The sequence below is a fragment of the Rhinoraja longicauda genome, chromosome 8 (genome assembly GCF_053455715.1).
Source record: "Rhinoraja longicauda isolate Sanriku21f chromosome 8, sRhiLon1.1, whole genome shotgun sequence".
In the NCBI taxonomy this organism is placed as follows: Eukaryota; Metazoa; Chordata; class Chondrichthyes; order Rajiformes; family Arhynchobatidae; genus Rhinoraja; species Rhinoraja longicauda.
The window spans coordinates 62114623-62126800 of NC_135960.1; the positions used below are offsets into that span (position 1 = coordinate 62114623).

Here is a 12178-nt window from a genome sequence, read left to right on the forward strand (position 1 = left end):
TCCCTGGATTACAGAAATACACATGGAGGCAATTAGGAGCTCATACACAGTCTCAAAAAAAGCAATCACACACGTGTGTATATGAATATGCATAAGTATATGTGCATGTATGCATTACCATCTGATCGTACTGTAATAGGCAAAGTCTCATTCCTGTGTGCACCGTTTTCCAGAATACAAATGGAATCCTGGCCATGCTTGATGAAGAATGTTTGCGCCCCGGCACTGTGTCAGACGAGACCTTCCTGGAGAAGCTCAATCAAGTCTGTGCCATACATGAGCGTTTCGAAAGCAGGATGAGCAAAAGTTCCCGCTTCCTCAATGACACCTCGTTGCCTCACAACTGCTTCAGGATCCAGCACTACGCTGGCAAGGTACTGACGTCCAATAAGCTAATAAGCTTGGTTTATTTCCTTTCAAGTTTCATAATGCAATTAGAAAAGTAGGCAAAAAGACAAAGAGTATATTTTCCCTGCCTTCAATATCATAACATTTTCACTCAGAGAGTGGTGCGTGGCCATATGGAATGAGCGGCCGGAGAGCATAGTTGAGGCAGTCACTATAACAACATTTGAATATGCTTGGACAGGTACATGGATAGGAAAGGTTTAGAGGGATATATGGGTCAAAAACGGGCAAATGGGACTAGCATAGATGGAGCATCTTTTAGTTTCGTTTTAGTTTAGAGATACAGCGCGGAAACAGGCCCTCCAGCCAGCGATCCCCGCACACCAACATCAGCCGACACGCACTAGGAACAATCCCACATTTACACCAAGCCAATTAATCTACAAACCTGTACGTCTTTGGAGTGTGGGAGGAAACCGAAGATCTCGGAGAAAACCCACGCAGGTCACGGGGAGAACGTACAAACTCCCTTTTTAAAAAAAAATATCAAAAAATACTTTATTCAAGTAATAAATATTTACAAAACATCTTTTTAACAACCCCATCCGACATTTCCGGAGGTTACACGTTCAATACAGGTATTCCTTTCCAAATTTACATTGAAATTTACACAGTATCCCTTATTTGGAGGGGCGTCTCTCTCCACCACACCCTGCCCCCCCCCCATGTCCAGCAGCGGAAGGACCCTAGACTGTGGTCCTCCCCCACATGGCCTTGGCGTTGGCTGCACCGAGCTTCAGTGCATCCCTCAGCACGTACTCCTGCAGTCTGCAGCGGGCCAGTCGACAACATTCCCCGATGGACAGCTCGCTCCGCTGGTAGGTCAACAAAGCTCGGGCAGACCAACGAGCGTCTTTCACCGAGTTGATGACCTTCCAGTACAGGCAGATCCCGTAGTCAGGATTGAACCCGGGTCTCTGGCGCTGTAAGGCAGCAACTCTACCAACGTGCCACCCTTGGTCGACATGGTCAAGCTGGGCCGAAGGGCCTTTTTCCGCTCTCTACGATTCTATGACACAGTGTTTTAATTTAATAATTCTCTTTGAATCATAAAACACAGCTTAATCCCTGGTTATTTGTCTCTTTCGCTCAGTGCATCCAATTATTATTTTACATAAACAATGTTATCTGTTGAATTATTGGTTAATTCTAAACTTCAATTAAGAATGTCTTGAACGTGAACGTTATCTTGCTTTTATTAAATTATTATGAAATTATTAAGTGAATGGAAATTGCAGAAACAGATTTCAAGCACAGTCACGTGCTTTGAAGAGTTGGATACTTAGACCTTGCCCCAGGCGCCTTATTAGATATTGTACAGAACATCACTGCCTTTTTTTTACACGACTGAGTTCTACCAACTAACTTGTTTTCTATTAATGACTCTCTTTATTCACTATTTCCCCTTCCGAAACGTTTCACCCTTTGATTTGTTCCCCCATTGTGTGTGACTTCCTGTTTTAGTACTGCAGTTTATCAAATAACCCTTTGCTAGGATGGGCACACGGATTTCACACTCATTGCATATGTTTTGCTTTGCTGGTTGCTGGGCTACCTCTCAAATCACCTTCCTGCTGCCATCTTTCATCATTACCCTGCATTTGAAATAAGATCCCTTTACAAAATTTGCATGAAAGGGTGAAAGGAAGCCCGGTGACTCACACCAGACCAACACACGCCCCGCTTATTTGCACACAGAGGGTGGTGGGTGTATGTAACAAGCTGCCAGAGGAGGTAGTTGAGGCTGGGACTATCCCAATGTTTAAGAAACAGTCAGACAGGTACATGGAGAGGACTGGTTTGGAGGGCTATGGACCAAACGCGGGCAGGTGGGACTAGTGTAGCTGGGACATGTTGGCCGGTGTGGGCAAGTTGGGCCGAAGGGCCTCTTTCCCCACTGTATCATTCTATAACTCTATCCACTCGCTCTCCTTGCTGCAGTAGGGTCTCCCACTGCCACAATGCCCAGGATCGGGATTGAACCCGGGTGATAGTAGTTGTGAGGCAGCAGCACCTACCACTATGCCACCATCCCACTAAGAGGTAGTAAAGGAGTTAAGTGGAACAGAAGCCCAGATGAAGCTGAGGAAGGGTCTTGACCTGAAACGTCACCCATTCCTTCACTCCAGAGATGCTGCCTGTCCCGCTGAGTTACTCCAGCATTTTGTGTCTATCTTCGGTGTAAACCAGTGTCTTCAGTTCCTTACTACACATGCAAAGATGAAGCTTCCCCTCTGCTCTATTCTAATGACATGAGGCCTGCTCGGGCAGATCTACTTTAATTTATGTTGAAGTAGTCCTCGTGTGCGGTGGTGTCAAGTCCCTGCCATATAGTGGTCATTTATGCACACATGAAGATCTACACAAAGGTATTGCAGGCCACCGAAGGGACCTGGAAGGAAACTTGTTGAGTTTGTAGATGGTGCTTAAGTCATATTTTTGAGGGATTCACAATGTGTGGCACACATAAACATTCCGCCATGGAGTATAGCCTCGAGGCTGTTGTACTTCGTGGTCCGGTACTTGTTGTACCTTTAGTGACTCTGGAAGGACCACAAGTACACGTGTATAAAAGGTTACATTGCTGGAGCTCAACTCCAGGCTGTTTATTCCGTGGCCACCTGCATCCAGAGTGACCGCCTAATCACACCCATCACTTATATACACAGCCATACAAAGTAGTTCTTGGATACACAAAGTAGTCCCAGCAATATCACAACATCCCCCTTGTCTTATATATTACAACATCCCCCTTGTCTTATATAAAATTGTTTTCTTTACCATTCGTGGGCTAAAATATATTTAACAAACAAAACCAAAACACCATTGCTATTTGCAAACAAAACCAATAGCACAACTAAACACAATTAAACACAATTGCTTTTTTCGCCATCATGGTGGTCACTCCTCTGCGGAATTTCACTCCTTGCCGGGTGGTCACTCATCTCCGGGTGGTCACTCATCTCCGGGTGGTCACTCATCTCCGGGTGGTCACTCACTCCGTGTGGTCACTCACTCCGTGTGGTCACTCCACAGATATATACATTTATACAAAAGCATCAAATATAATACATTAAGCTTTCACTACACATATCACTACACAGGTCATTAAACACAAAATATTCATTTTGTTCCATATCTTCCCCTCAAGAAGACGTGCTGTGTAGATCAAACGTAGTGTAGGCTCTAGATGCTCCACCACCATGATTTGCCTGCCACTGCTGGCCTCCCACTGCTGGGCTGGCACTGCTGGGCTCCCACTGCTGGGCTGGCACTGCTGGGCTGGCACTGCTGGACTCCCACTGCTGGGCTGGCACTGCTGGGCTCCCACTGCTGGGTTGGCACTGCTGGGCTCCCACTGCTGGGTTGGCACTGCTGGGCTCTCACTGCTGGGCTGGCACTGCTGGGCTCCCACTGCTGGGCTGGCACTGCTGTAATCGCGGTGCGCTGGCCCCGCCCACAAGTGCTCCCCGGCAGCTGCCGTTCAACTTTTCGAACGCGCTGCCGCTGGCCCCGCCCACAGGTGCTCCCCGGCTCCGCCCACAGGTGCTCCCGGCAGCTGCCGCTCAAATTCGAACGCGCTGCCGCTGCGTCGGGCCCGTCCCGACTCTACGGTCGACGCGCCTGGGTAAGTACGCAGTGCCTCGGCCTTACCGGCCGCTGCACCTCCGCGGGTGGTCGGTCCCTCCGGTCGCCGACCCCCTCCGGTCGCCGCACACCTCCGTAGGTGTCGGTCTCCTCCGGGGCTCTCCCGGTTGCCGCACACCTCTGTGGGTGTCGGTCTCCTCCAGGGCTCTCCCGGTCGCCGCACACCTCCGTGGGTGTCAGCCTCCCCCGGTCGTTCTCCCGGTCGCCGCACACCCCCGTGGGTGTCGGTCTCCTCCGGGGCTCTCCCGGTCGCCGCACACCTCCATGGGTGTCGGTCTTCCCCCGTCACCGCACACCTCCGTGGGTGTCGGGTCTCCCGGTCTCCTACAGTTGCCGCACACCTCCATGGGTGTCGGTCTTCCCCGGTCACCGCACATCTCCGTGTGTGTCGGGTCTCCCGGTCTTCCCCTGTTGCCTGTCGGTCTTCCCCGGTCACCGCACATCTCCGTGTGTGTCGGGTCTCCCGGTCTTCCCCGGTCACCGCACATCTCCGTGTGTGTCGGGTCTCCCGGTCTTCCCCTGTTGCCGCACACCTCCATGGGTGTCGGTCTTCCCCGGTCACCGCACATCTCCGTGTGTGTCGGATCTCCCGGTCTTCCCCCCGCGAAGCAGTCGCAGGCTTCTAATCTCGGGCCTACACAGGTGCTGGGGCGCGACGTGGGCCTACACACACCTCCCCCAGCAGCTTGCAGCGTCACGTCGGCAACTCGGCGCCGACTACTGAGCAGGTAACCTCAGTCACAAGGCACAAGCCCATTGGCCCTAGAAGGTCATCTGACCTCAGTCACAAGGCACAAGCCCATTGGCGCGCTTCTGCTCTTGGCCTCAAGGGGGCACTGGCATTTACATCACATATACATCACATATACATCACAGGTTTAGAGGCATAAATCCTCAGATTTTCTCTGCATTCCTGAATTGAGAAGGTGCAACTTATTCTACAGGGGCTGCTGTTGAATTCTTTTGATGGCAATCGTTATGCATGGATAACACGTTTAATATTTCTGTTTCACCTTCAAGGTGATGTACCACGTGGAAGGATTTGTTGACAAAAACAATGACCTGTTGTACCGCGACCTGTCCCAGGCCATGTGGAAGACTGACAATTCCCTCGTCAAATCCCTGTTCCCAGAGGGGAACCCAGCCAAGATGTCCCTGAAGAGACCACCTACAGCTGGCTCACAGTTCAGGGCTTCTGTAACAACTCTAATGAAAAATCTATTGACCAAAAATCCCAACTATATCAGGTAGGGTTTGTTTTAAATTGTAAACTGCGTGCAACAACCGACATTCTCGCACAATAAGTGTAACTATTGTGAATTAAGTGAATGTTATAAAAGGTGGTGGGTTGTGTGGAACGGGTTGCCAGAGGAGGTAGTTGAGGCAAGGACCATCTCAACGTTTAAGAAACAATTAGGCAGGTACATGGATCGGACAGGTTTGGAGGGATTTGGGCCAAACACAGGCAGGTGGGATCTAGTGTAGGTGGGACATGTTGGCCAGCGTGGGCAAGTTGGGCCGAGTGGCCTGTTTCCATGCAGTATCACTCTATGACTACAAAGAACATTGAACAGTGAGCACAGGATCAGGCCCTTCGGCCCACAATGTCTGTGCTGAACATGATGCCCTGATAAACTAATCTCACTGATCTATACCCCTCGATTCTCTGCATACTCTTGTGCCTATCTAAATGTTCCTTAAACATCATTATCATATCTTCCAGGCACCCACCATCCTCAGTGCCTGGACAGTGCCTGCACTTTTCTTTAAACTTTGTCCCTCTCACCTTAAAGCTATGCCCTCTAGTCTTTGATAATTCTATCCTAGGTAAAAGGTTTTGACTGTCTACCCTATCAATTGCCTCTCTTAAGTTCATATACAATTATCAAGTCTTCCCTCTGGTGTTCCAGAGCAAACAGTCCAATCTCTCTTTGCAGTTAATACTGCCTTGATACTAAGCTGGGGGGTAGTGTGAATTGTGAGGAAGATGCAATAAGGCTGCAGGGTGACTTGGACAGGTTGTGTGAGTGGGCGGATACATGGCAGATGCAGTTTAATGTAGATAAGTGTGAGGTTATTCACTTTGGAAGTAAGAATAGAAAGGCAGATTATTATCTGAATGGTGTCAAGTTAGGAAGAGGGGATGTTCAACGAGATCTGGGTGTCCTAGTGCATCAGTCACTGAAAGGAAGCATGCAGGTACAGCAGGCAGTGAAGAAAGCCAATGGAATGTTGGCCTTCATAACAAGAGGAGTTGAGTATAGGAGCAAAGAGGTCCTTCTACAGTTGTACCGGGCCCTGGTGAGACCGCACCTGGAGTACTGTGTGCAGTTTTGGTCTCCAAATTTGAGGAAGGATATTCTTGCTATTGAGGGCGTGCAGCGTAGGTTCACTAGGTTAATTCCCGGAATGGCGGGACTGTCGTATGTTGAAAGGCTGGAGCAATTAGGCTTGTATACACTGGAATTTAGAAGGATGAGGGAGGATCTTATTGAGACATATAAGATAATTAGGGGATTGGACACATTAGAGGCAGGAAACATGTTCCCAATGTTGGGGGAGTCCAGAACAAGGGGCCACAGTTTAAGAATAAGGGGTAGGCCATTTAGAACGGAGATGAGGAAGAACTTTTTCAGTCAGAGAGTGGTGAAGGTGTGGAATTCTCTGCCTCAGAAGGCAGTGGAGGCCAGTTCGTTGGATGCTTTCAAGAGAGAGCTGGATAGAACTCTTAAGGATAGCGGAGTTAGGGGGTATGGGGAGAAGGCAGGAACGGGGTACTGATTGAGAGTGATCAGCCATGATCGCATTGAATGGCGGTGCTGGCACGAAGGGCTGAATGGCCTACTCCTGCACCTATTGTCTATTGTCTATTGCCTAATCCAGACACCATTCTGCATATAAAATATGAACTTCAGCATCCAGACATGTTTTACTTTTTAATGAGCTGCATAACAAGGCAAATGCTTCATAGCATTTGAAACACAACTTGAACCTTTCTAGAACTGCTGATCTTGTAATTTTATTTTCCACTGTAAAAAGTGTTTATAAATCAGCAATCCTAACAATGCGCTATTACAAAAAAATATTCAGATGACATTTTCTTTTGAATGTCGGAACATGTTTCAATACAATACAATACAATACAATACAATACAATATATCTTTACTGTCATTGTACAGGGGTACAACGAGATTGGGAATGCGCCTCCCATACGATGCAATAAATTAATTAGCTAGTCAGTATTAATTTAAACAACCCAATGAAACAAATTGTAACAGTTTTAAAACAGAATAAAGTGCAAGTAGATCTGTGCCGGTTCACTGTGCGATGTGACCATCCGGCTCAGCAGGACCGGTTCATAGCAGTTATGGCCCTGGGGATGAAGTTTATATATTTCTGTTTTGGATGAAAGTTTATAACATATCCTTACTCTTGCAAGGTTAGTCTAGCTTTTTTTTTCCATTTGTTAATTGAACTGGTTATAGTGTATATTCTGCTTTTCTGTTTCATAGTGGTGCAGCTGGTAGAGCTGCAGTCTCACAGCGCTAGAGACCCGGGTTCAATCCTGACGTCGGGCGCTGTCTGTTTAGAGTTTGCACTTTCTCCCTGTGACCGCCTGGGTTTCCTCTGGGTGCTCCAATTTTCTTCCACATCCCAAATGTGTGCAATTTTGTAGGTTAACTAGCCTTTGGAAATCGCCCCTAATAAGTAGGGAGTGGATTAGAAAGTGGGATGGCATCGAACTAGTGTGAATGGGTGATCGATGGTCGGCATGGGCTCGGTGGGCTGAAGGGCCCGTTTCCATTGCTGTATCTCTGAACTAAACTAAATTGAAATGGGTCTGCTATCTGTTAAGATCATAATTTCATTAATTGAATAATCCTGCTCTAAACAAGTATTAGTTAAAATGCTCTGATTATATATCAGTTCATCTGATTTGTGTAATTGTGGGGGAATCCTTAACAAATGACTCAGAATTCTACATGCACACAGATTTATAAACATTAACTAACATGTTGCCTGGGTAATGATCAGAAAGACGAGGTACATTTCTGAGCCACATCTCCACTATCCCAGGGAATCGGATGTGAATCATCCTACACTTCCAATTTAAACATAGAAAATAGGTGCAGAAGTAGGCCAATCGGCCCTTCGAGCCAGCACCGCCATTCATTGTGATCATGGCGGATCATCCACAGTCAGTAACCTGTGCCCAACTTCTCCCCATATCCCTTGATTCAACTAGCCCCCAGAGCTCCATCAAACTCTCTTAAATTCATCCAGTGATTTGGCCTCCACTGCCCTCTGTGGCAGAGAATTCCACAAATTCACAACTCTCTGGGTGTAAAAGCTCCTTCTCACCTCAGTTTTAAATGGCCTCCCCTTTATTCTAAGACTGTAGCCCCTGGTTCTGGACTCACCCAACATTGGGAACATTTTTCCTGCATCTAGCTTGTCCAGTCCTTTTATAATTGTATATGTCTCTATAAGATCCCCTCTCATTCTTCTCAACTCCAGTGAATACAAGCCTAGTCTTTTCAATCTTTCCTCATATGACAGTCCCGCCATCCCAGGGATCATTCTCCTGAACCTTCACTGCATTGCCTCAATTACAAGGATGTCCTTCCTCTAATTAGGAGACCAAAACTGTACACAATACTCCAGATGTGGTCTTACCAGGGCCCTATACAACTGCAGAGGAACCTCTTTACTCCTATACTGAAATCGTCTCGCTATGAAGGCCAACATGCCAGTAGCTTTCTTCACTGCCTGCTGTACCTGCCCGCCAACTTTCAGCGACTGGTGTACAAGGACACCCAGGTCTCGCTGCACTTCCCCTTTACAGAACCTGACACAATTGAGATAATAATCTGCCTCCTTGTTTTTGCTGCCAAAGTGAATAACCTGCTGTGTGTTCTTGAGCAAGAAGTTAGGGGAGCCAAATAAAATGTTAGATGGTCATGTCCTTTAAGTCAGAGTGCACCCTTAGTGGGAGAGATCTCAAGTGAGAAGGGTCACTCAATTGAATACGTGTTGCCTTATAGATGCATCAAACCGAATGATCAGAAGGCTCCGCTCATATTCTCGGACGCTCTGGTGCGTCATCAGATCAGCTACTTGGGCTTAATGGAGAATGTGTATGTGCGACGAGCTGGATATGCTTTCAAGCAGCCGTACGATCCGTGTCTGGAGAGGTACAAAATGCTGTGTTCACAGACGTGGCCCCATTGGAGACGTGGAGCAAGGTATGGCAATCCCACTTGGTTTCACTGCCCAAATGAGAGCGTAGGATCGCTGGAGAAAATGTTTCTAAGCTTTGTTTTTTTGCATGCACTGTTTGAAAGCTTATTGTTTTAAAACACCCTTGCATCAATCTCCCTTGCTGGCTCAGTGAGTGGCCTGAGCAATGAGTAGCTGAGTCCATTCAGGAAGGTGAGAAAATTAGATAGAAAATTAGCCGAGAACCTTCTTCAGACTGAGAGTCAGGAGAGAGGGAGAAACACAGAGATATGGAAGGGTAAGGTGTGAAAGCGAGAGATCAAAGGGGAATGATGAAGGAAAATGTAGAATAGATCATTGTTAGCTAGGGGAAGGTAAAATTACAAAGTACAAAGATAAAATGTAACCAGGAGGACAGCAGACTCTTCGGAGAACTAGGATGGGGGAGGGATGGAGAGAGAGGGATAGCAAAGGAAACTTGAGTTAGAGAAGTCAATATTCATACCGAAGCTAGACATTTATTCAAAACACTCTACGTTTTTTTCCCTCCTATCTTAATTACTTCCTTCCTTTAGATCTATTCCATTATCTCTTGCATCAAGCCTCCTCTTACATGTGTAAGAAGGAACTGCAGATGCTGGTTTAAACCGTAGATAGACACAAAAAGCTGGAGTAACTCAGCGGGACAGGCAGCATCTTTGGAGAGAAGGAATGGGTGACGTTTCGGGCCGAGACCCTCCATCAGACCCTTATTCATACATGGGCAATAAATGCTGGCTGTGTCGGTGCTCCCCGCATTTCAAGAAATAAATACATTAAATAGTCAAGGTGTTGGATTTCCTTTAAACTAATTGCAGAAAGGTAGGAGTGAGGGCACCACAGTTGGTGGTGAGGGCACTACAGTTGAGTTGAAATAGGCCGCGGGATTTTCTCCGCCCGGCGGGGGCTTCAATGTCGGGAGCCCCGACCGCCCCGATGTGGCAACTCCAACAGCCTGACCGCGGGAGAAGACAGCAGGGGAAGAGAAAAGACATTCTGGCCTTCCATCACAGTGAGGAGGTGACTGGAGGAGACTCACTGTGATGGATGTTTCTTTTGTTTGGTTTGTGATTGTATGTGTTATTGCATATTTTTATTGCTTATTTTTATTGGTCTTATTGTTGAACTGCAGGTAATTTTTCATTTCACTGCACATTTATGTGTATGTGACAAATAAATTGACTATTGATTGAGAGTGAGCACCTGGACAAAGCCCATGCAGTCACAGGGAGAACATACAAAATTAGTACAGACAGCACCTGCAGTCAGGATCAAACCAGGAACTCTGGCACTGTAAGACAGCAACTCTACTGCTGTGCCACTTGCTTCTTCCCCTCTGTTATCAGGCTTCTAAACGGTTCTTCCATAACAAAGGAACTGTCCAATTCACCTCTAGCCCGTTGTCGACCTTGGACTTTGCCATGGAACTGATGTGCTATAATGCTGGAAACGATATTCTGCACTCTGGATATTTCTCTTTCCTCTATCCTACTTCAGTTTGACTTGATTGTACTTATGTATGATAGACACAAAATGCTGGAGTAACTCAGAGGGACAGGTAGCATCTTTGGAGAGAAGGAAAGGGTGATGTTTCGGGTCGAGACCCTTCTTCGGACTGAAGAAAGGTCCGTCTCGACCCGAAACGTCACCCATTCCTTCTCTCCAGAGATGCTGCCTGTCCCGCTGAGTTACTCCAGCATTTTGTGTCTATCTTCGGTTTAAACCAGCATCTGTATTTCCTTCCTACAAGTTGTATTTATGTATATCTGGTATATCTGATCATTTTGGATAGCATGCAAAACAAATCTTTCCCCTGGCACACATGACAATAATAAACCTAGACCTAACATAGAGGTCTGTGGAGTGAAAATTTGTGTAATTGATTAACTGCATGACTAACACGAATAGCACGATGTATGTGGTAGTACGAAGCTTTTGAAAATTAGTCTCAAAATGTCAACATCTTGTGTTTTTTAATTTAAAGTGATCTCCTGTATCAAGTTGTGAGAAACCTAGTTTATATTTCGCTAAGAGAATTCAAAAGGGGAGGCTTCACTTTTAACATGACCATTAACTAGAACTTTTAATTATGTTTGTTTAATTAAAGGGATGGTGTTGAAGTGCTCCTGACTGAACTTCGGATCCCTTCTGAAGAATTTTCATACGGTAGATCAAAGATATTTATCCGAAACCCAAGAACGGTAAGATCATCCTCCACTGTAGTTTTTACAGTTATCTCAGGTTTCACGGAATTTGCAGTTATTATCGTTAACCTAACATTTTAAATCAACAAAAATGGGCTTGTGCAGCATTTTGCAATCATGGAATCATGTTTATTGCTTCTGTTTTTTGTTTGTTTAAGAAGCATCCCCTGCAAATAGCAATAGCTTTGGCTGTGCGACTTCAATTGATCAGCGTTACTCTGCGGTGGTAACTGATTGGTGTATCAGGTTAATGACCCAGCAGATAAACTGACTTGACCAAGCGATAGACACAAAATGCTGGAGTAACTCAGTGGGACAGACAGCATCTCTGGAGGAAAGGAATGGGTGACATTTCGGGTCCAGACCCTTCTTCAGACTGATGTCAGGGGAGAGGGAAATACATAGATAATAAGGAAGTGACTGAACAGGCGTTCAGACTGAAGAAGTGTTTCGACCCGAAACATCACCCATTCCTTTTCTCCAGAGATGCTGCCTGTCCCGCTGAGTTTCTCCAGCATTTTTTGTCTATCATTGGTTTAAACCAGCATCTGCAGTTCCTTCCAACACACTTGACCAAGGAGAACTTGGAGCCAACAAGCGTCCACTAAATTGTAATGTTCATACTAGAGGTCAAAGAGAGGTCACTTGGCCCATTGCA

General features: G+C 46.5%; 1 protein-coding gene across 3 annotated transcripts in view; it reads left to right on the forward strand.

Moving 5' to 3' along the window:
* Positions 1 to 12178, forward strand: part of myo1b (myosin IB) — a 263983-nt gene that overhangs the window by 217416 nt on the left and 34389 nt on the right. For all 3 annotated transcript variants that reach the window (XM_078404126.1, XM_078404124.1, XM_078404125.1), the window contains exons 16-19: positions 174 to 374; positions 5077 to 5303; positions 9103 to 9303; positions 11424 to 11517. In XM_078404126.1, coding sequence (XP_078260252.1) covers positions 174 to 374; positions 5077 to 5303; positions 9103 to 9303; positions 11424 to 11517 — 723 coding nt within the window. The remainder of the gene's footprint in view (positions 1 to 173; positions 375 to 5076; positions 5304 to 9102; positions 9304 to 11423; positions 11518 to 12178) is intronic.